The sequence below is a fragment of the Papio anubis genome, chromosome 6, assembly GCF_008728515.1.
Source record: "Papio anubis isolate 15944 chromosome 6, Panubis1.0, whole genome shotgun sequence".
Classification (NCBI taxonomy): Eukaryota; Metazoa; Chordata; class Mammalia; order Primates; family Cercopithecidae; genus Papio; species Papio anubis.
In genome coordinates, this window is record NC_044981.1 from 118,747,450 (window position 1) to 118,773,350 (window position 25,901).

General features: G+C 39.7%; 1 protein-coding gene across 6 annotated transcripts in view; it reads right to left on the bottom strand.

Annotated features, from left to right (window-relative positions):
* PHACTR2 (phosphatase and actin regulator 2) overlaps window positions 1-25,901 on the bottom strand; it is a 372,853-nt gene that overhangs the window by 14,530 nt on the left and 332,422 nt on the right. For 4 of the 6 annotated variants that reach the window (XM_003898091.5, XM_003898089.5, XM_003898090.5 and 1 more), the window contains one exon: window positions 9,355-9,431. In XM_003898091.5, the coding sequence (XP_003898140.1) occupies window positions 9,355-9,431 (77 nt within the window). Of the gene's footprint in view, window positions 1-9,350; window positions 9,432-25,901 lie in introns of those variants that run through there. The other 2 variants (XM_017958261.3, XM_017958260.2) reach the window with 1 other exon arrangement.

Below are 25,901 nucleotides of genomic sequence, written 5' to 3' on the forward strand. Positions count from 1 at the left end.
ATACCGTGCATGCAATAATGTGCTGACAAAGCCAGAGGTCACAACTATGACCCCTCTTTAGATAGACTGCCCAGATTTGGTAAAAAGTAACAACCAGAAGGAAAAAAAAAGTCATATATTTTCCTGCTCTATCCAATCTGAAAATGACACTTATATCCTGTTTAAATTAGACACCTTATCTTCAAATTCAGTTCTAAAACGCTGTGGTTAGTGGTACTGAAATTGCAAAATACTCTTCAGTTTGTTATTTCTCAGTAATTTGCATTCATTTTAAAGTAGGAGAAATTCAGCTTTACCTCTTGAGAAGTTTGTCTATGTGACAGCATGACAGTTTTGGCTTTAGGCTTCAAGTTGGTGGAGCAATAAATAGATTTACTGTGCCCTAAGGATACTGAAGCTTTCTGTCCACCCTCTTTTTGGAACTTTCCTGAGACTCCAATCCAAAGTCATACATATTTTCTTCTTTCTTTTAAAACTGCAATACATTTTTTTTTCTCATTTTCATACTGCTGAGAGGGAGGGAATGGGGGAAAAGCTATTTTTAAGTTATGGAATTCAGATAATCATTTCGATAAAGGTGGTTCTTTTGTAATTTAATTTTAAAAAATTATTCATCTTCCTACAAATTCTTTATTTTTTATTTTTTATTTTTTTGAGACAGAGTCTTGCTCTTTTGCCTAGGCTGGCGTGCATTGGTGCAATCTTGGTTCACTGCAGCCTCTGCCTCCCGGGTTCAAGTGATTCTCCTGCTTCAGTCTCCAGAGTAGCTGGGATTACAGGCATACACCACCATGCCCAGCTAATTTTTTTAGTATTTTTAGTAGAGACAGGGTTCACCATGTTGGCCAGGCTGGTCTTGAACCCCTGACCTCAGGTGATCCACCTACCTCGGCCTCCCAAAGTGCTGAGATTACAGGCATAAGCCACTGTGCCCAGCCCTTCCTGTAAATGTATTGATATAACATAAAATGTATAATTACTCACAAAGGTAAAATATTACTTTCCTGTACTTCCCTACTTGATAGATATAAAACTCCTAAATAATTCATTCCCCTTTTCTTTAAAAGAGTTTAGAGTTTCATTGTCATGCCACATATGCTTATTATTTTAAAATTTTCTTTCTTTATTTTTTTAAAGAGACAGGGTCTGGCTTTGTCATCCAGCTGGAGTGCAGTGGCCAGATCATAGCTCACTGCTGCCTGGAACTCTGGGGCTCAGGGGATCCTCCCATACATACACTTATGTTAAACAAAGGAAGAGGCTCTCTTAAATCACAGCTCCTTGTTCTACCTGAGAGGCTACATTACACACTGGCTGGGCTCTTATCATTCCCAATACTGAGCCTTGCTTTCAACTCTGGTAGTAAAGCAGCATTTTGCAACCCTTTTAATTTCTGTCCAGGTAGCAAGTAAATGGCGTATCCATGAAAGGGAGTGCCACTACAAAAGCAGCCTTTCCATTCCTCGGTGGAGGACCCCTTATTAATTTTTATTGCAGTTTCATGTATAGTCCCTGTGATGTCATATTTTGATAAGCATACCTAGAAGCTGAAAGGGTGGTTTACTTTAACTGTAAATCCATGTAGGATAGTAATACCTCAAGAAAGTATAGAATGAGATCATTGCTTTAAAAAATACGTATATGGGCTGGGCGCAGTGGCTCACGCCTGTAATCCCAGCACTCTGGGAAGCCGAGGCAGGTAGATCACAAGGTCAGGAGATTGAGACCATCCTGGCTAACACGGTGAAACCCCATCTCTACTAAAAATACAAAAAATTAGCCGGGCGTGGTGGTGGGCGCCTGTAGTCCCAGCTACTTGTGAGGCTGAGGCAGGAGAATGGCATGAACCTGGGAGGCAGAGCTTGCAGTGAGCCAAGATAGTGCCACTGCACTTCAGCCTGGGCGACAGAGCGAGACTCCGTCTCAAAAAAAAAAAAAAAAAAATTATATGTGTATGTGTATGTGTCCATACATAGATACAGTTGACCCTTGAATAACATGGATTTGAACTGCATGAGTCCACTTATACATGGATATTCTTCCACCTCTGCCACCCCTGAAACAACAAGACCAACCCCCTCCTTCTCCTCAGCCTATTCAACATGAAGACGATAAGGACGAAGACCTTTATGATGATCCAATTCCACTTAATGAATAGTAATGTTTTCTCTTCCTTATGATTTATTATTATTATTTTTATTTTTTGAGACAGATTCTCACTCTGTCACCCAGGCGATCTCAGCTCACTTCAACCTCCACCTTCCAGGTTCAAGCAATTCTCATGCCTCAGGCTTCCAAGTAGCTGGGATTACAGATGTGTACCACCACACCCAGCTAAGTTTTGTATTTTTAGTAGAGATGGGGATTCGCCATGTTGGCCAAGCTGGTCTCGAACTCCTGACCTCATGTGATCCCCTGGCCATGGCCTCCCAAAGTACTGGGATTACAGGCGTGAGCCACTGTGCCTGGCCTCCTCATGATTTTTAAAGTAACATTTTCTTTCCTGTAGCCTACTTTACTGTAAGAACATAGTACATAACACATGTAACATACAAAATATGTGTTGATTGACTATGTTATCAGTAAGGATTCCAGTCACCAGTAGGTTTTAGTAGATAAGTTTTGGGAGAGTCAAAAGTTATATGTGGATTTTTGACTGTGAGCGGGGATCAGAGCCCCTAACACCCACATTGTTCAAGGGTCACTGTATGTTAATATCTCAGTCTCAACATAAGAAAACTTCTCAACATTAAGAAACCTCTCAACATGAAGAAAAACTTCTTACCATTAAGAAAATTTGAAAAGTAGAGAAAAGAAAAAGAGATTACTATAACCCCACTCTGTAATGAAACACTAAGAATTTTTGAAGTTATTTCCTAATCTTTATTTCCAGACATCTGAATTTTAAATAAAATATACTGCTGCTACAGTTAGTCAATATCCTAATTTTCCCATTTGACATTATGCCAATGATCTCTTGAAGCTCATTTTAACTCTAAGAGCCTCAATTCAATGATTCTATGAGTCTTCAGTAAGACTCCATAATACAAGAAGTAAATAATTTACAAGCTGATACAAACATGAAACTACTTTGTATACTCCAAAAATGTCATCATTTACAAAATGAGAAGTTTATTTTCAAAAAGTAATATTCTCTCTTGATAACAAATCTGATACATGTTAACACTTTCTCTATTGGGAAAACAGAGACTATCCAGAGGAAAATTAAAATTACTCAAAATCTTACCGCTCAACTATAACTACTTTACAATTTAGAACTTAAGTAAAATTTCACCTTTCATGTAATTTGTCTTTAGAATTCAGAGAGTTATTTTATATCGTGGAAATTCCATTTACTATGGAAAAGGAAGTGGCTTTTGTTTGCCATGTTGGTCTCCTTAGAGAACGCAATGATCCTATCTAATGATCTATCACCCTCAAATGGACTTTTGGGTTGTGAACAGTGGGCTGAGTGGGCATTGCTGAGGGGTAGAAAATGCAGAATGTGGCCAGACAAGCAGCAAGGTCTAAGCAACTGAGGTTAGGGCTTGGTACCTATTGGGCCACAGGGCGATTTCTTCTGGGGACCATTTGTCCCCACCCTTGTTGTACAGCCCTAGAATCCATTCCAATTCCAGGGCACCACCTGGAAAATACTGGTAGAAACTGGGAGAATTAGATGACAGTTCTTCATCACTAAAAACCAAACACGTCATGGAATGTATTCCATGGTGGAAGTATCAGAGGTACCTCCTCAGTGCACAAGACGTGGAAGTGTCACAATTAATATTAGTGCCAACACATTAATCAAGAAAAGCCACCATGATGGAATCCTCATTTACAGAAACAAGGACTTAGAGAATGGATCCTTTATTTTTTCTTTTAAATGTTTGTTTTTGACTAGGTAATAACATTCATAATGTTTCAAAAATTCAAAACGTTCAAAAGGGTGAGTCGTGAGAAGTCTCCCTCCCATGCCTGCCCTTGGCTACCAGTTTGTGTCTCTCTCCGGAGATACAGAAATAAAAGAAGCCATATACAGAAGTGGGTCCTTCCATTGTACACCAGTACATCACTGTGTCAGAAATGGCCTCTAGATAAAGAGGTGCCGGAGAAGAGGAGTCAGCCCATTTATTAACCAACCCAAATCTGCAAGGAGTTCACAGATTGAGGTTTTGAAGGGAAGCCTTACTTGGTATAAGGAGACACTGTCTCATGCTAATAAGAGGAAAGGAGAGCTACTGTGTATCTAGGTTGCATTTAAAGGGCAAGGTAATGATTCATATGGTGTTTATTTTCCCCAAGAGAGGCTGGTGCTGAGTACCACCATCTTTTTTATGAGCAATTTGCTAAATGTAAAACTGGATTGTGTTTTTGTATTATTTTTATTAGAAAGAGTAGTGATTACCACAACTTCTTCCTCTTAAAAGAATTACTGAAAACAGCTTGAAAATCATAAGCATTATTTTTATGTATTGGAGCCAAAATATATCTCTTCTGGAATATATCTCTAATGATCTCATAAGTTAATGGAAAAATAGCAGTAACATTTGCTTTACTGCCAAGGTTTAAGAATACTTAAGCAAGGCGTATTCATTTTAGTGATAGGAAAATTTAATTTTTTCTTGTCTGGAAAGGTATTAAAGAGTGTTAATCAATTTATGTTTTGGAGAACTTTTAAAGTTTGCCCTTGATATCAGTTGTTACTTGCCCCAAAAGCTTATATATTTGCATCTGTTTATGTTTACATAAGCAATGAAGATATCAATAGACTTTTATGAAATACAAGAAGCATATACTAAATTTCTCAAGATGAGTAAATAAAAAAAAATAGCCAATACAATTTTGAGGGTGAAAAAAATGCCCCATCAAAAATAAAATTATATTACAAATCTGTCCTAATTAAGCAGTAGGATATAGACAGGGATAGACAAACAGCTCATTAGAACATAATAAGCAATCCAGAAATTGACTGATGTGTATATTAAAAGAGAATTTCTCATCCACAGGGAAATAAGTGGCAGTGAGAGAATCAACTACTGATTTAGAAAGAAGTAAAGTTAGTTTACTTTTCTGAATCATACACACAAAAAAATGAACCCCTCCAAAGCATATGTAACAGGTAAAAATAACAGTTTTATACTCTTGGCCTCCTCCGTCCATAAGACACAAAACAATGAAGTAAAACAACAGTACAGACAGATTTGAATATACAAAAATTTAAACAAAATACCATTAAAAAATTTAAAAGTTAATAACAAATTGGAGAAAAATATTGCAACATATGCAATAAAGGGCTGATATCCATGATATCTAAGGAGATGCTACTAGTCCATATAAAAGACAAATAACTACCCAAAAAGTTGATCCCATAATTTTTTTTTTTTTTTTTTTTTTGAGACAGGGTCTCACTTTGTCACCCAGGCTGGAGTGCAGTGGTGTAGCCATGCCTCACTGCAGCCTCAATTTGCTGGGCTCAGGTGATTCTCTCACCTCAGCCACCCAAGTAGCTGAGACTACATGCAAGCACTGCCATGCTCAGCTAATTTTAAAATTTTTTTTCTAGAGATGGGGTCTCACTATGTTGATCAGGCTGGTAGAGAACTCCTGGGTTAAAGCAATCCTCCTCCCTCAGCTGGTCAGAAGTTTTGGATAGTCAAGTCAAATAATAAAAAATAAGTGATCAATAAAGATATGTTAAGATGCCCAATCTAATAGAAATCAATGGAATGCGGTATTATTGTTCATCTTTTTAGAATATAAACCTCTCAACCACACCCCTCTCCTCCCAAATGCTGATGAGGGTGAGTCAGTAGACTAGGCATGCTCTTAAACTGTAGATCTGTAAACTAAGTGCTCTTTTTGGAGGAGAGTGGAATAGTTTATTCCAAAATGCAAAATGTATATGCCCAGAAACCTAGCAAATCCACTTATGGGACTAACACAGAAATACTGGCATGTGTGCACAAAGATATATGCCTAAAGAAAGTCAAGGCAACATTGTTTTAATAATGAAAAATTGAAAACTCCATAAACATTCATCAATAGTGTAATTGTTCAATAACTTTTTGGCATATTACTTATGAAATGTCAGTCATTCAAATGAAATATATATATATACACACACACACACACATATATGTGTGTGTGTGTATATATATGTATGTGTGTGTGTATATATATATATATATATTTTTTTGAGACAGGATCTCTCTCTGTTGCCCAGGCTGGAGTGCAGGAGTGCAGTGGTGTGATCTGGGCTCACTGCAACCTCTGCCTCCTGGGCTCAAGGGATCCTCCTACCTCAGCTTCCCAAGTAGCTGGGATTACAGGTGTGAGCCACTACGCTCAGCTAATTTTTGCATTTTTAGTAAAGACAGTGTTTGCTATGTTGTCCAGGCTGGTCTCGAACTCCTGAGCTCAAATGATCTGCCCACCTCGGCCTCCCCAAGTGCTAGGATTACAGGCCTGAGCCACTGCATCTAGCTCAATGAGATATATATTATTATAGAAAAGATTTCTTAGATGCTGTGTTTATGTGTGAGAGAGGGTGCATATAAATGCATACATGTACGTACACATATTTTATATATATATACACACACGTTTATAAATGCATGGAAAAACATCTAAAAGGATCTACATCAAGCTTTTACTAGTGGATACCTGTGAGAATAGAAATGAGGTTGGGAAAGGAGTGAAGGGTTTTCATTTATACTTAATAGAATTTTGTATTGCTTGAATGCTTAATTAGAATATATTATTTTTGTACATACAAATACAAATATAAAAAAGAGGCCAGGTGCAGTGGCTCATGCCTGTAATCACAACACTTTGGGAGACTGAGGTGGGAGGATTGCTTGAGCTCAGGAGTTCAAGACCACCCTGGGCAACATAGCAAGACCTCATCTCTACCAAAAAAAAAAATACCCCCACTAAAACAAAATGACCCTTACTTCTCCCTGTACCCCAATTTTATTGTACTTCTTCATATAGAGTACAACAGAATAGAAAGAACCTCTTTTAGTGTACATATTTATTTTTCATAAAATGAGAACTTCCATAAAAATGTACTTTTACAATTCGATTCTTTTTGACTGTAATTTATTATTTATATCATGCTATCAAATGAAGATAAGGCTATCAGATACTCCAGCTTCTAGGAAAACTACACAGAAGCAAAACTATCCCGAATGATAATGTGTGGGTTGAGTGCAGACCCTGCAGCTCAGGGGTCAGGACTCAACTGCACCAAGCACTCCATCTTCCCAGTTGCCCGGAGGCCCCAGTCAGCATGAGGTCACCCCAAATATTGAGCCACTTTTCAATAATCAACTTTACTTCAGAAGAGCAGCTACAGGTGTCACATTTTAGCATACATTTTTCCCTACCTCAGAAGTGGAAGGGAGAAAAGAGGGGGAAAAAAAAGTCTGGCTTCATAGGGACACGTTGTTGGTCCCAGAGTACAGTATGATAGAATAAAGCCCTCAAATAGATAAAAATCCATTCAGGATGTTGGAATACTCTACATGTATATACAAACAAATGACATAGGAGGACATAAACAAATAAAGAAGAAGTACATTCAGCTTTTGGTGTCTGCAGGGGATTCATTCCAAGACCCCTTCAGATATGAAAATCGATGAATTCCTCAAGTCCCTGATATAAAATGGTGTAGAATTTACATACAACCTACACCCATCCTCTTATATACTTTAAATCGTCTTTAGATTACTTATACTACCTAATATAATGTAAGTGCTGTATAAATAGCTATTATACAGTATCATTTTATGATCTGTGTTATTTTTATTGTTGTGGTGTTATTTTGTACTTGTTTTAAAAAATATTTTGGGCTGGGTGTGGTGGCTCATGCCTGTAATCCCAGCATTTTGGGAGACTGAGGCGGGCAGATCACTTGAGGTTAGGAGTTTGAGACCAGCTGGACCAACATGGTGAAACCCTGTCTCTGTTATTAATACAAAAATTAGCCAGGTATGGTGGCACAGGCCTGTAATCCCAGCTACTTGGGAAGCTGAGGCAGGAGAATCGCTTGAACCCGGGAGGTGGATGTTGCAGTAAGCTGAGATTGTGCCTCCAGCCTGGGTGACAGAGCGAGACTCTGTCTAAAAAAAAAAAAAAAAAAAAAAAAAATTTGGATTGTGGTCAGTTGATTCTGCAGATGGGGAACCCATAGATACGGAAGGCTGACTGTAACCCTGAAAGAAAGGGGTGTTGCCCTGGCACACAAGACAGTAACATAGGAAGAAAAGCTGTGGAGTAAGTCTACAATAACAAACCTCACTGCTCCCCCATCAATTTCAGGGAACTTTGCTGTTACAGTTGGAGGTTATACAGCAGCTTCCTTTATATTGTGACATGCTCCCAGTACACAGTGCCATCATAACCGGGACTGCAGGAACAGTGGCACCGGGATGTATGGCTGTAGCTTAGGGGATCAATATTTGTTTTCCACAAAGACCTATCATGATCTTCTTCATGTCATTGGTCATCTATCCTGGTATTTTTTATTGATTTGATTTTTAAAGATTTGATTTGCTTGCAAATTTTTAGAAACACCTGTTATACAAAGCAAAGTACATTCATCCTTAAGACAGAAATAAACAGAACACCTGTGAAGTGAGGGGGTCAGACTATATGATCACTCAGGTCCTTTCTGGGTTTGGTAACCTGTGAAAGAAACTGAAGGGGACTAGCGGAAAAATGGTAAGACGATAGCAATATCCTATGGCACCAATAAAATCAGGATTCCCATTCTAAAGTTGTATCTTCTGAAAAGTCAGCTTCAATCCTATGTTATGTCTGTTGTGAAACCAAAGTGTTATATATGTGCCCACACTGACTCTCGCCAGCATCTATTCTGGGCATACAACTTCAACTAAGTCTGTTCAAGAGCAGAATAAATGATGTCTTCAGGCCCAGAAAAAAACGAAGAAAGGAACCAAAATGTAGCCCTATGGAATGATTCAGACTTCCTTGAAAGAAAAGATTTAATTTTAGAAATTCGTATTCAGCATGATTAGTTTTAGTGTTCTTGAAGGAGATAGCTGAGTTTCTTATGAAATTCTAGAAATTTACAGTCTTATCTAGTAATATCTTTAAAACTGTCACACAGATTGTTAGGTTCTTAAAAGGAAGCAAGGATGAATGTGAGAGAAGCGGAAATGTTCATAAGATGGTTTTAAGCTAAACTGTTTAAAAACATTTTTTAATTGTGATAAAATATACCTATCATAAAATTTACCATTGTAGGCAATTTCTTTTTTTTAACCAACTTAAGATGGGATCACATCTTAAGCATTCTCAATTTCTAAACTGCATTTTGTCACCTACCTTGTAAACTGTCGACTCTCTTCATGAACTTCCATTTCTGTGCTTTTAAATTCATTTAGTTCTTTCCTTATTGCTGCCTAAACAGGAAAAAAAAAAAAAAACAAAAACAGATAAACAGAATTGTTATTTAGGTCATATATTACCCCCATATATACAGCATCAATGAAGCAGATCTTTTTTGTTTTTTTTTTTTTTAGGAGATAGGCTCTCGCTCTGTCACCCAAGCTGGAGTGGAGTAGTGAGATCATGGCTCATTGTAGCCTCAAACTCCTGGGCTTCAGTGATCCTCCCACCTCAGCATTCCGAGTAGCTGGGATTACAGGTGTGTGCCACCATGTTCAGCTAATTTTTAAATTTTTTTTTGTAGAGACGGAGTCTCAAGATATTGCCCAGGCTGATCTTGAACTTCTAGGCTCAAGTGATCCTCTTGCCTCAGTTTCTCAAAGTGCTGAGATTACTGGTATGAGCCACCATACCCAGCTTAGACATTCTTTTAAGGTGTAATAAATGTAATGTAGTACTATAGCCAAAGTAAAACCATGATAGACTTCCTTCAAGTGCCCTTGGCAAGGGGGAGTGGGAGTGGGCCTTTGCTAAACTCATCCTTTGAGTCTGGTCTATGAATCACACGGAACATCCCCCGCCTACGATGACCACAAGGAAAGTGCAGGTCATGACATTTTCTGAGAAGCAATACCATTTTCCTATGGAAAGTTCTGCACTGAATATTGCCCACAACATGGCTTTGACTAGCTGCCAGAGAGCTACTGAGAAGGCAGTCGCTTATATGTTCTTTAATATTGAAAGTTTATAGAAATAGAACTTATAATTTCAGCATAGTCCTTAAAGCTACCCAAAGAAAATATCAAATAGAATGCATTGCTATTTAAAGAACACATAATCCGTGTCACGTAATTTTTGGTATTTGAGGGGACGCTTACGCCATTCAGACTGAAATGTTAACATTAGTTATCTGTTAACAAATAGTGGCAGGATTACAGACGGTTTGTGGTTTCAAATTTTTGCTTATTTTCATTTCCTAACTGTTCTACAAAGAATGTTTTACTCATGTTTTTAAAAAGGTGCTAATAAAAACACCCCTGTAACCTCTAGGCAAAATGGACTCTTCAGCCAAAACAAAGAATGATAAGTCACAGGGAGCGACTTCACTGGGAGATAAAAAGTCTTCTTTGTGGTTGGAAAATAATAAATTTTAGAAAAGGGAACAGACAGAAGAAAGCCCTGAGGCCTCTCTCTGGCTCTTTCTCATAACTAACCATCATTCTGCAATACACAAGCCTTTCCCTCAACACTCCTTTCAATGCCATATTTAAGTCCGTGTCACAGATTGTCTCTTCTCCCCAAGTATATTCCTCAGCCCCTGTAGTTTGTATGGGGAACCTGTGACTAGGAACTATGACAATAATGCTTGCTATTGACTTTTGGAAATGAAGAAGCAAGCAGAGAAATATGTGTGAGCCTGAGTCCTCTGTGACACGGCTGTCCAGTTTGTCTCACCAGTCCGATCGACAGTGAGGACGCTTTTGCTTACTGCAAAAACTGATGCGTAGAACCAGAAGGAGAAAGAGTGAGGATGCTCTATACCACTCACCAATTAACATCTATCAAATATTCTTCCTTGAAAGGTTTTTTTGTTTTGTTTTGTTTTTGTTTTTGTTTTTGAGTTGGAGTTTCGCTCTTGTCGCCCAGGCTGGAGTGCAGTGGCACGATCTTGGCTCACTGCAACCTCCGCTTCCCGGGTTCAAGTGATTCTCCTGCCTCAGCCTCCCGAGCAGCTAGGATTACATGCATGCGCCACCATACCCAGCTAATTTTTGTATTTTTAGTAGAGACGGGGTTTCACCATGTTGGGCAGGCTGGTCTCAAACTCCTGACCTCGGATCCACCCACCTCGGCCCTCCAAAGTGCTGGAATTACAGGCGTGAGCCACCGCGCCCAGCCGAAAGGAGGTATTTTAATTTGAATAGTGCCAGAGAATCCTGTCTTGATGTTCATTTTAAATTTCTTCTCCAAATGTAAGGTTTCAGCAGAGGAAGTGAAAAGCGGTACACTTGGAGTTAGAAGACAGGTATTCTAGTCTTGGCTATGCCCTCATTAGCAGTGTGACCCTTAGTGAGTCACTTCACTCCAAACCTCAGTTTTCTTATCTGGAAAACCAGGAGGAAATTCTTCACAAAATCATGAGCATTAATCAAGAGCATATTTGAAAGTTCTTTGTACACTGTAGAGTCAATAAAATGTCATTATTATGAGCCTCTTGAAAAACAAATTATTCTAGTTTGTGATTGGGATTAACAATTCTTTCATTTTTATTTATGAAGAGTCTATTGGAATGAAAGAAGATAATGCCACCAAAGTTGACTTAACCATGAATAAGATGAAGTCCTTATTTGCAGTAGTAGGTTGGCTGCCGCTGATCTAGTTTGGCAAAAATCAATGAAAGCATTCTGTGAGAATCAACTGAGATATGGAATTTACAAAACATTATTATTGTAAATTGTGTGCTATACATCCGTCATATTAACAAAATTTATAATTCACTGGTGACCATATACATACGCATAAAGAGAGACAGTTTACTATTTACAGGCACATCCTACATGCTCATCTGCAATGTGACTTTGCAATTTCCCTATCAAGAGGTGAAGTCTATCTCTCCAGCCTCGACACTGGGTGAATCCTGTAACCGCTTTCAACAAATGCACACAGTAGAGGTGATACATGCCAGTCTGATGAAGCCCAACTGGCCTGGCACCTTTTGCTTCTTGCTACTTGAAAGTTAGCTGTCATGTGAAAAAAAAGTGACTACTCTCAGAAAACCATGCTGTGAGAAACCCAAGATACAGGAAAAGGCCCTGGAGGATAAGATGCTGGGTAGACAGAGAGAGAGAGGACAAGGAGCAAAAGGCACCAACGATTAGTGAAGAAGCTATCTTGGAAGTGAATTCTCTAACCCAGCATTTCACCTGATGCCACAGGGATCCGAAACAAACTGCTGGGCTGAGCCCTTCCCAAATTCCTAACTCACAGAATTGAGAACAAAATAGCTGTTTTAAAAGCCACTAAGTTCTGGGGTCGTTTGTTAAAAAGCAGTTGATAACCTGAGAACTATTCCAAGGCTTTTACCTTACGGCTGATACAATGGAGGCCTAGAGACGTCATATGACTTGCTAGAGAGAGATGCACATTAACCCTTTTCCTGTTTGCCCTGAGAATACTTGCCTGGCAGCACTAACAGCTGTAGTTGTTTACCTCAGGATAAGTTTGCCATGAAATATCTTGCTTTTATTTTTGCAAAGAGTTTGGAAACAGAAGACATCATTCTATTTATAGCATTATGGTTTTAGTAGTGTATTCCCATTTACAAAATACAGTACTTCTCGATTGCTGAAAATGTCAAATCCTAGAAAACGCAGCGTTTCTATGTGTGATGTTAACATCATTCTCAAACAGTTGTTGGCCAAAAAATTGTTCGATGAATCTGATTTTTCCAAAATAGATGATTTTGATGTTGGTTCTACTTAGAAACAACTCCAAGAACAGATTTTGCAATTTATTTATTTATTTATTTATTTATTTAAGACAGGGTCTCACTCTGTCATTCAGGTTGGAGTGCAGTGGCGTGATCTCAGCTCACTGCAACCTCTGCCTCCTGGGTTCAAACAATCCTCCCACCTCAGCCTCCTGAGTGGCTGGGACTACAGGTGCACACCATCATGCCTGGTTAATTTTTTTTTATCTTCTGTAGGGATGGATTTCACAATGTTGGCCAGGCTGGTTTCAAACTCCCAGGGTCAAGTGATCCACCCACTTTGGCCTCCCAAAGTGCTGGGACTACAGGCGTGAGCCACCGCAATCGGCCCCTAGTTTATTTTCACATGGGAAATCTGTCAGATTTGCTTCAGCCTCAAAGAGTTTGTTTATGTAAAATTAAATGAGCACTGGCAGCGAGGTGCATTTTCTTTCTCTAAACAGGACGAGGGTTAGTGACAAACATGGGGCTCACACACAAACCTTTTAACCTCACATCCTACAGTCTTTCCACTAAAATGAGCTTCTGGGCTCCTGTCATCAGGATAAATGCTTCAGATCTGCATGTTGTGTGTGTGGGCGTACAATTAGAAAAGATGTGTCAGTTATGTGAATGATGTGGTAATGGAAGTGATGTGAAATTATAAGGACGAGTTGTTTGAAAAAAATATACCAGAAAGATGTGACTACAGGCAATTAAAGAGATAAAATGCTTATTTTTAAAATTCACTGAAGATTGATCATATTTTTATTACAAGAGATACTTCCTCTTGGAATAAAGAGTAAGATTTCCTGAGAGAGTTTAAAGAGGAAAAAAAGTAATTCAGACACTTTAGACAAATACATGTATAATAAACTTAACTCTCTTCTTTGCAATAGAGACCAGGTTTTAGGCCTAATAATTCTTCACATATATGTAAATAGAACTGATTTATTTTTATTTATTTATTTTTTTTTTGAGACAGGGTCTTGTTCTGTCATCCAGGCTGGAGTGCAGGTGGTGTGATCACAGCTCACTTCAGTCTCAAATTTCAAGGCTCAAGACACCCTCCCACCTCAGTCTCCTGTGTAGCTGGGACCACAGGTGTGTGGCCACCACACCTGGTTAATTAAAAAAAAAAAAAATTTGTAGAGACGAGGATTTGCTGTGTTGCCCAGGCTGGTCTCAAGCAATCCTCCTGCCGTAGCCTACCCAAAGTGTTGGGATTACAGCCATGAGTCACCACACCCAGTCTGGGACTGATTTTGTTGAAAGACATGAGATAAAAAGAGCTGGGCTGAAATTATAGGGGATTAGAGCCCCAATGGTGCTGGGTTGTACCACCAATGGGAAACCATTGAGCCCAAACTAGGTAGGTATTTCTAGAGTAGAAATAACAACAACAAAACTCTATGAGATAGCAACTGAGACCAAATATGTAGTAATTTTGGCATCATGAGAATTATAGAGAGGAAAAAGGAAACAAAAATGTCTGAAGCTAAGTTTAAAATTGGCCAGTGGTGAGTGGTAACAGGTCTGCTTCATCAGTCCCAGTCAGCTCAGGGGTTATGCTGGGAAGAAGCAACAGGTGATTTGTCAAAAATTCAGACCCTGGAGTGGACCTCCAGCAAACTCCAACAGACCTGAAGCTGAGGGGCCAGTCTGTTAGAAGGAAAATGAGCAAACAGAAAGGAATAGTATCAACATCAACAAAAGGGACATTCACACCAAAACCCCATCTGTAGGTCACCAACATCAAAGACCAAAGGTACATAAAACCACAAAGATGGGAAGAAACCAGAGCAGAAAGGCTGAAAATTCCAAAAACCAGAGCACCTCTTCTCCTCCAAAGGGTCACAACTCCTCGCCAGCAAGGGAACAAAATTAGACAGAGAATGAATTTGACGAGTTGACAGAGTAGGCTTTAGAAGGTCGGTAACAACAAACTTCTCCAAGCTAAAGGAGCATGTTTTAACCCATTGCAAGGAAGCTAAAGACCTTGAAAAAAGGTTGGATGAATGGCTAACTAGAATAACTAGTGTAGAGAAGAGCTTAAATGACCTGATGGAGCTGAAAACCACAGTACGAGTACTTCATGAAGCATATACAAGCTTCAATAGCTGATTCGATCAAGCGGAAAAAAGGATATCAGTGATTGAAGATCAAATTAATGAAATAGAGTAAGAAGACAAGATTAGAGAATAAAGAGTGAAAAGAAACGAACACAGCCTCCAATAAATATAAGACTATGTGAAAAGACCAAATCTACGTTTGATTGATGTACCTGAGAGTGACGGGGATAATGGAACCAAGTTAGAAAACACTCTTCAGGATATTATCCAGGAGAACTTCCCCAACCTAGCAACACAGGCCAACATTCAAATTCAGGAAATACAGAGAACACCACAAAGATACTCCTCAAGAAAAGCAACCCCAAGACACATAACTGTCAGATTGACCAAGGTTAAAATGAAGGAAACAATGTCAAGGGCAGCCAGAGAGAAAGGTCAGGTTACCCACAAAGAGAAGCCCATTCGGACTCATAGCAGATCTCTTGGCAGATATCCTACCAGCCAGAAGAGAGCGGGGGGCCAATATTCAACCATTCTTAAAGAAAAGAATTTTCAACCCAAAATTTCATATCCAGCCAAACTAAGCTTCATAAGCGAAGGAGAAATAAAATCCTTTACAGACAAGCAAATGCTGAGAGATTTTGTCATCACCAGGCCTGCCTTACAAGAGCTCCTGAAGGAAGCACTAAACATGGAAAGGAACAACCGGTACCAGCCACTGCAAAGACATGCCAAACTGTAAAGGCCTTCGATGCTATAAAGAAAGTGCATCAACTAACGGGCAAAATAACCAGCTAACATCATAATGACAGGATCAAATTCAAACATAACAATATTAACCTTAAATGTAAATGGGCTAAATGCCCCCATTAAAAGGCACAGACTGGCAAACTGGATAAAGAGTCTAGACCCATCAGTGTGCTGTATTCAGGAGACCCATCTCACGTGCGAAGACACACATAGGCTCAAAATATAGGGATGGAGGAAGACCTACCAAGGAAATGGAAAGCAAAAAATGCAGAGCTTGCAATCGTGCTCTCTGATAAAACAGACTTTAAATGAACAAAGATCAAAAGAGACAAAGAAGGCCATTATATAATGGTAAAGGGATCAATTCAACAAAAAGAGTTAACTATTCTAAATATATATGCACCCAATACAGGAGCACCAGATTCATAAAGTAAGTTCTTAGAGACCTACAAAGAAACTTAGATGCCCACACAATAATAATGGGAGACTTTAACACTCCACTGTCAATACTGGAAAGACCAACAAGACAGAAAATTAACAATGATATCCAGGACTCGAACTCAGCTCTGGACCAAGTGGATGTAATAGACATCTACAGTATTCTCCACCCCAAATCAACAGAATATACATTCTTTTTAGCACTACATTGCACTTATTCTAAAATTGACCACATAATTGGAAGTAAAACACTCCTCAGCAAATGTAAAGGAAGAGAAATCAAAACAAACTGTCTCTCAGACCACAGTGCAATCAAATTAGAACTCAGGATTAAGAATCTCCCTCAAAACCGCACAACTACATGGAAACTGAACAACCTGCTCCTGAATGACTATTCGATAAATAACGAAATGAAGGCAGAAATAAAGATGTTCTTTGAAACCGATGAGAACAAAGACACAATGTACCATATCTCTGGGACTCAGCTAAAGCATTGTGTAGTGGGAAATTTACAGCATTAAATGCCCACAAGAGAAAGCAAAAGAGATCTAAAATCGACACCCAAGCATCACAATTAAAAGAACTAGAGAAGCAAGAGCAAACAAATTCAAAAGCTTGCAGAAGACAAGAAATAACTAAGATCAGAGCAGAACTGAAGGAGATAGAGACATAAAAAACCCTTCAAAAAAATCAATGAATCCAGGAACTGGTTATTTGAAAAGATCAACAAAATAGATAGACTGCTAGCAAGACTAATAAAGAAGAAAAGAATCAAATAGATGCAATAAAAAATGATAAAGGGGACATCACCACTGATCCCACAGAAACACAAACTACCATCAGAGGATACTATAAAAACCTCTAAATCAATAAACTAGAAAATCTAGAAGAAACGGATGAATTCCTGAGCACATACACCCTCCCAAGACTAAACCAGGAAGAAGTTGAATCTATGAATAGACCAATAACAAGTTCTGAAATTGAGGCAATAATTAATAGCCTACCAACCAAAAAAAGTCCAGGACCAGACAGATTCACAGCCGAAATCTACCAGAGGTACAAAGAGGAGCTGGTACCATTCCTTCTGAAACAATCCCAATCAATAGAAAAAGAGGGAGTCCTCCCTAACTCATTTTATGAGGCCAGCATCATCCTGATACCAAAGCCTGGCAGAGACACAACAAAAAAAGATAATTTTAGGCCAATATCCCTGATGAACATCAATGCAAAAATCCTCAATCAAATACTGGCAAACCGAATCCAGCAGCACATCAGAAAGCTGATCCACCATGATCAAGTTGGCTTCATCTCTGGGATGCAAGGCTGGTTCAACATATGCAAATTAATAAACGTAATCCATCACATAAACAGAACCAATGACAAAAACCACATGATTATCTCAATAGATGCAGAAAAGGTCTTTGATAAAATTCAACAGCCCTTCATGCTAAACTAGGTATTGATGGAATGTATCTCAAACTAATAAGAGCTGTTTATGACAAACCCACAGCCAATATCATACTGAATAGACAAAAACTGGAAGCATTCCCTGTGAAAACCGGCACAAGACAAGGATACCCTGTCTCACCACTCCTATTAAACATAGTATTGGAAGTTCTGGCCAGGGCAATCAGTCAAGAGAAAGCAATAAATGTCAAATTATTAAATTTGACCTTTTTATTTGATAAATTTGATAAATTATTAAATATCAAATTATTAAAGCATCAGAGTCAAATTATCTCTGTTTGCAAATGACATGACTGTATATTTGGAAAACCCCATTGTCTCAGCCCCAAATCTCCTTAAGCTGATAAGCAACTTCAGCAGTCTAAGGATACAAAATCAATGTGCAAAATCACAAGCATTCTTATACACCAATAACAGATAAACAGAGAGCCAAATCATGAGTGAACTCCCATTCACAATTGCTACAAAGAGAATAAAATACGTAGGAATATAACTTACAAGGGATGTGAAAGACCTCTTCAAGGAGAACTACAAACCACTGCTCAAGGAAATCAGAGAGGACACAACCAAATGGAAAAACATTCCATGCTGATGGATAGGAAGAATCAATATACTGAAAATGGCCTTACTGCCCAAAGTAATTTACAGATTCAAAGACATCCCCATCAAGCAACCACTGACTTTCTTCACAGAATTGGAAAAAACTACTTTAAACTTCATACGGAACCAAAAAAGAGCTCGCATATCCAAGACAATCCTGGGCAAGAAGAACAAAGCTGGAGGCACCTTGCTACCTGACTGCAAACTTTACAAGGCTACAGTAACCAAAACAGCATGGTACTGGTCCCAAAACATATGGATCAATGGAACAGAACAGAATCCTCAGAAATAACACCACACATCTACCACCATCTGATCTTTGACAAACCTGACACACACAAGCAATGGGGAAGATTCCCTATTTAATAAATGGTGTTGGGAAAACTGGTGGCCATATGCAGAAAACTGGAACTGGACACCTTCCTTATACCTTATACAAAAATCAACTCAAGATGGATCAAATATTTAAATGTAAGATCTAGGACCATAAAAATCCTAGAAGAAAACCTGGGCAATACCATTCAGGACATAGGCATGGGCAAAGACTTCATGGCTAAAACACCAAAAGCAATGGCAACAAAAGCCAAAATTGACAAATGGGATCTAATTAAACAAAACAGTTCCTGCACAGCAAAAGAGTGAACAGAGTGAATAGGCAACCTACAGAATGGGAGAAAATTTTTGCAATCTATCCATCTGACAGAGGGCTAATATCCAGAATCTACAAAGAACTTAAACAAATTTACAAGAAAAAAAGCAGACAACCCCATCAAAAAATGGGCTAAGGATATGAACAGAAACTTCTCAAATGAAGACATTTATGCAGCCAACAGACATATGCAAAAATGCTCATCATCACTGGTCATGAAAGAAATGCAAATCAAAACCACAATGAGATACCATCTCATGCCGGTTAGAATGGCAATCATTAAAAAGTCAGAAAACAACAGATGCTGGAGAGGTTGTGGAAAATATGAATGCTTTTACACTGTTGGTGGGAGTGTAAATTAGTTCAACCATTGTGGAAGACAGTGTGGCAATTCTTCAAGGATCTAATACTAGAAATACCATTTGACCCAGCAATCCCATTACTGGACATAGACCTAAAGGATTATAAATCATTCTACGATAAAGACACATGCATACGTATGTTTATTGCAGCACTATTCACAATAGCAAAGACATGGAATCAACCCATATGTCCATCAATGATAGACTGGATTAAGAAAATGTGACACATATACACCATGGAATACTATGCAGCCATTAAAAAGGATAAGTTGATGTCCTTCGCAGGGACATGGATGAAGCTGGAAACCATCATTCTCAGCAAACTATCACAAGATCAGAAAACCAAACACCGCATGTTCTCACTCATAAGTGGGAGTTGAACAATAAGAACATATGGACACAGGGAGGGGAACATCACACACTGGGGCCTGTGGGGAGTGGGGGACTAGGGAAGGGATAACATTAGGAGAAATACCTAATGTGGGTGATGGGTTGATGGGTGCAGCAAACCACCATGGCACGTGTATACCTACATAACAAACCTGCACATTTTGCACATGTAACCCAGAACTTAAAGTATAATGAAAGAAAGAAAGAAAGAAAGAAAGAAAATGCAGACCTTGCTGCCTTCCCAAATAGCATGAGCTGTGGGGCCAGAATTAACTAGAATTGCCATTTTGATATCCTTTATTTCTTGGGTAAAATTATGATGGGATGTGGAGAGGATTTCTGGACTACTCATCAATCAAGTTCAATGCCACAAGGAGGTAAGTGTTGCCCTTCTGTTGCTAGGGCAGCGATGAACAAGGCAAAGAATAGCTTAGGGAGAACAAAAATCTCAGGCTTTCTTAGGACCTGTTTAGACACTGTGTTCCTGGAAAGACAGTATGTGTTATTCAACTTCAAATCCCCAGTATCTAGGATGATATTTAATATATTGTAAGGTTTTTAATAAGTGATTACTGAGTTGGACAAAAGCACAGCTCATCTGAAAAAATTCTACACTCTTTTTCACTGGATAGTTTTAGACTAGATCATAAACTGAGGAATCAACAATGAAAATATCACCAATGGGGAACAAAGCTTGGCTTCTCATCCCTGACCATGAGTATAATATTGGTAAGAGCTACCATTTATTGATGAGCAAGAATTCTAGAGATATTCTACCTAATTCTCAAGATAGATATAATTGGCTTTATTTTACTAGTAAGTAAGCCTAGGTTAAACGACTTGGCCAAGGTCAAACAACTACCAAGTGGCCAAGTCAAGAATCAATCCATCCTAGAAGTGCCCAGCTCTAAAGACTGCCCTTCTCTCCTCCATGGAGCTTCCAAGCTCTACTCTAAGGAGATGGTTACCGGCAGGCAAGCCTAGGTCTTCAGGCCAATTCGATGGCCTTCTCTGACCTCACCTGTCTGCCACTGAAGGGCCAGCTCATTTATCAACCTCAGTGCAGGAAACCAGGCCATCTCTATTTTACTGTACATGTATTTCTAGTACTCTAAGTACATATATTCTAAAACTGACAATTTTATTTTGTTTATTTTTGTTTTAGAGACAGGGTCTCATTCTGTTGCCCAGGCTGCAGTGCAGTGGCGCAATCATAGCTCACTGCAGTCTTGAACTCCCGGACTCAAGGGATCCTCCTGCCTCAGCCTCCCAAGTAGCTAGGAATACAGGGGTGTGCTACCACATCTGGCTAAGTCTTTTAGTTTTTGGAGAGAGAGGGTCTTGCTATGTTGCTCAGGCTGGTCTTTAACTCCTGGCCTCAAGTGACCCTCCCACCTTGGCCTCCCAAAGTGCTGACATTACAAGTGTGAGTCATTGTGCCCTGACCTGAAAATTTTATGTTAAAGGTGAATAAAGCTCAACCAAGTTCACAATTAATAAGGCATTTCTCCCATCACTTCTCTTTCCCAACATGAGCCATTTAACCAGACTACCAGATTTCAGAGATTCCCCACCACACCCAGCAAGGGCCTTCCTCCTTCACAGAAAGGAGAGACATTGATTAATTATTGGCTGATTGGTTACTACTCTTTAAAATGCAAGGTGGTAGCTTAATGGGGCTAAGAAAATGGCACTTAGATAAGAGAAAGAAAAAAGACGCTCCTTTAGGCTGACAGGAAGCTCATTTTTTGTTTGTTTGGTTGGTTGGTTTTGTTTTGTTTTTGAGATGGAGTCTCGCTTTGTTGCCCAGGCTGGAGTGCAGTGGTACAATCTCAGCTCACGGCAACTACTGCCTCCTGAGTTCAAGTGATTCTCCTGCTTCAGCCTCCCAAGTAGCTGGGACTACAGACAGGAGCCACCACGCACAGCTAATTTTTGTATATTTAGGAGAGATGGGGTTTCACCATGTTGGTCAGGCTGGTCTTCAACTCCTGACCTCAAGAGATCCACCCAACTCACCCTCTCAAAGTGCTTGGATTACAGGCATGAGCCACTGCACCTGGCCTCATTGTTTATTTTTTAAAGCAGAGGTGGAAATATTTATCTTGAATAGTTTTTTAAAATGGGACATAGACCTCAAAAGTTAAAAATAAAACTCATTTTTAAACATAATAGTTAAACTACAATTTTTACATGAATTAACTTAATATAATATATTATTTTAAATCTGATCTAGATATATATATAAAATAAATAATATATTACAAAATGCTTTCAGGTAAAAAGCAACAAAAACCAGAAACGCTGGTTAATAATGGTGATTAGCATGTGTCATTTTCATTCTAAAATAAAATATACACTAAGACCATTGAGAGTTTTAGGATCTCTGGGCAGTAAGCACGATTTCATCACATGTATCTTTTAACAACTAGAGGCAACAATTTTTTTTCCGTGTTAGGTAGGAAATGGTACTTTTAGAAATTCTTAAAAGTACTGTGCATTAAAGTGTTTCTTTTCTTATTTTTGCATTTTTTAATATTCAGATAGGGCTCAATGAATATTCATCACCTGTGTATATACAATATACTACACATAAACATCTTAAATTGTTGCATTTTTCTATTTTTTATCTTTAAAAAGTGTACCATATTATTTATTCATTTATTTATTTTGAGACAAGGTCTGGCTCTGCTGCACAGGTAGGAGTGCAGTGGCATGGCTCTCTGCAGCCTCCTGCTCCTGGGCTCAAGCAATTCTCCCACCTCAGCTTCCTGAGTAGCTGGGACTACAGGCACGTGCCACCACTCCCGGGAAATTTTTTGTATTTTTTAGTAGAGACGGGGTTCCACCACATTGCTCAGGCTGGTCTCAAACTCCTGAGCTCAAGAAATCTGCCCACCTCGGCCTCCCAAAGTGCTAGGATTATAGGCATGAGCCACCGTGCCTGGCCAATATTTTTTTCTATTTAAAAGAAATTCTACCTCTTAATTTTCTTGTAGAGATACACACACATACACAATAAAAATCCACTTCTAAAAATGCTGCCTTTTAGACTTTAAAAAGTCTCAGGAGAAATGTGAGAGATACTGTCAGAGGGAGAAAATGATGCCCATGAGGAGAAAGGGGCTGTGGCTATGCTCTGGGGATCAGATCTGCAAGGGAAATGCCAAAGTCATGTGCCTTCAAAGCACTCATGAACAGAAACAAAGGCTGTGGCAGAAAACCTGGCCATGTACCTTTCCCCTGCAGCCTAGAAGTCCAGAACAAAATCCCATTTTTGTTTCAACATAAAATTAAAAAAAAAAAAAAAAAATCCTCTCTGTTACAGCTAGAGAGGAATGAGCTTTACCTTCCAACAAAAGAACAAGAGTTAAAAAGAATCATTTCTAGGGTTTGGACAATTTAGTTTCCACATGAGGGTGGTTAGTCATTTAGACTCTCCCTGCTTGCATACTTGGCAACTGCAGTGACCTTTACTCATTTATCTGGCCCTACCTGCCTTTCTGAAGTTTTACGTTTGAATAATAAGATAGCTGGGAATGGTGGGTGTGGAAAATTATATTTTCCAAATTTGGCCACAATTGTAATCTCGTCACTCCCCTGTCAAGAAGTGGAACTAATTAATTCCCCTTTCCTTGAAGCTTGAGCTGGTCTTATGACTTGCCTGTAACTAACAGAATGTAGTAGAAGTGAGGCTGGATGCCTTCCAAAGCCAGATCACGCAAGGCCATATAGCTTTTACGTGGTTCTCTTGGGACATTTGCTCAGCCACCATGTAAGAAGACTGATGACTCAGGCTACCATGCTGAAGAGGCCATGTATAGGTAAGTTTGGTCGACTAGGAGCCAGAGTTGAGCCCTGCCTCTGAGCCATCCCTACCAAGACACCAGACATGTTAGAGAGGCTGTCTTGGAGCCTCCAAAGTAGCCTATTTGTCAGCTGAATAACATTGAATGACCTTAGTCAACCTCATGAAGAGCAGAAAAATCACCTAGCTGAGCTCTGACTAAATCTCCAACCTACAAAATCTGCAAGATATAAAATAGTTGCTGTTTTCAATCACTAAGTTTTGGGGAAGGTCACTGCACAGAAACAGTGACTAGAGCAGGGTCAACTAGGAGCCACAAAACGAGAGGTGAATGACCAAAAGCCCACAACTGAAAGGAAAGGAGGATGGAAGAAACCTTGCACCAAGTTCAGAATACAGTACTATTTCTAGCAAAATGGCATCCCAGATGTCTTGACTAACTCTTCTATTGAAAAACAATTAAAATGCTAAACATAGCATCTAAAAACCGCTTTAAATGTCCTAAACAGCTGGGAAAAGAGTAAAAAATACTTCGACAAGAATGAGTAAAAGAAGATCATGGCCAGAGAAATAAGGTAAGTGAGCAATGAAACTGGCTGTGACCTTGAGGGCACTTGTGTTAAATCTAGTGAATTTGAGCAGGCATCTTTATGATTTGGTGAAATACAGAAGACACACAAAACCCACCCAGATCTAATAAATAATTCTCTCTCCATAAATTGGTGACCAAATGGCATATCCTCAGTGTAAGGGTAAGCTAGAATATCTGACCCTCCAAGGACAAACAAAAAATTGCAAGCTGGTGCTTAGTGTCAGGCCTCTGAGCCCAAGCTAAGACATCATATCTCCAGATGGCTTGAAGCAACTGAAGATCCACAAGAAAAGTGAAAATAGCCTTAATTGATGACATTCCACCATTGTGATTTATTTCTGCCCCAACCTAACTGAGCAATGTACTTTGTAATCTCCCCCACCCTTAGGAAGATTCTTTATAATCTCCCCCACCCTTAAGAAGGTTCTTTGTAATTCTCCCCATCCTTGAGAATGTACTTTGTGAGATGCACCCCCTGCCCCCAAAACATTGCTCTTAACTCCACCGCCTATCCCAAAACCTATAGGAACTAATGATAATCCCACCACCCTTTGCTGACTCTCCTTTCAGACTCACCCCGCCCGCACCCAGGTGAAATAAACAGCCATGGTGCTCGCACAAAGCCTGTTTGGTGGTCTCTTCACACGGACGTGTGAGACATTCGGTGCCAAAGACCCGGGTCAGCGGGACTCCTTCGGGAGACCAGTCCCCTGTCCTCACCCTCACTCCATGAAGAGATCCACCAACGACCTCAGGTCCTCACACCAACCAGCCCAAGGAACATCTCACCAATTTTAAATCGGGTAAGCGGCCTCTTTTTACTCTCTTCTCCAGCCCCTCTCACTATCCCTCAACCTCTATCTCCTTTCAATCTTGGCGCCAGCCTTCAATCTCTCCCTTCTCTTAATTTCAATTCCTTTCATTTTCTGGTAGAGATAAAGGGGACACATTTTATCCGTGAACCCAAAACTCTGGCGCCGGTCACGGACTCGGGAAGGCAGCCTTCCCTTGGTGTTTAACCATTGTGGGGACGCCTCTCTGATTATTCACCCACATTCCACTGGTGTCTGATCTCCACGGGGACGCCTGCCTTGAACATTCACCCACATTCCCTTGTTGGCAAGTCAATTGCGGGGACGCCTGCTTTGGCTGCTCACCCACATTGCAGCCCTCTACCCTTCTTTTTAAACTTGCCTCCTTCACTATGGCAACCTTCCACCCTCCATTCCTCCTTCTTCTCCGTTAGCCTGTGTTCTCAAGAACTTAAAACCTCTTCAACTCTAGCCTGACCTAAAATCTAAGCATCTTATTTTCTTCTGCAATACTGCTTGGCCTCAGCACAAACTCGACACTAGTTCCAAGTGATCAGAGAATGGCACTTTCGATTTGTCTATCCTACAAGATCTAGATAATTTTTGTTGAAAAATGGGGCAAATGGTCTCGTCCAGGCATTCTTTTACACATTCGTCCCTCCCTAGTCTCTGCTCCCAATGAGACTCATCCCAAATCTTTCTTCTTTCTCTCCTGTCTGTTCCTTCAGTCTCCACTCCAAGCTCTGAGTTCTCTGAATCCTTCTTTTCTATGGACTCATCTGACCTCTCCCCTTCTCCCCAGGCTGCTCCTCACTAGGCCAAGCCAGGTCCCAATTCTTCCTCAGCCTCTGCTCCCCCACCCTATAATCTTTCTATCTCCTCCCCTCCTCACACCCAGTCTGGCTTACAGTTTTGTTCCAAGACTAGCCCTCCCCAACCTGCCCAACAATTTCCTCTTAGAGAGGTGGCTGGAGCTGAAGGCATAGTCAGGGTACATGTGCCTTTTTCTCTATGAGACCTTTCCCAGATCAGCCAGCGTTTAGGCTCTTTCTCATCAGACCCCACTAAACATACA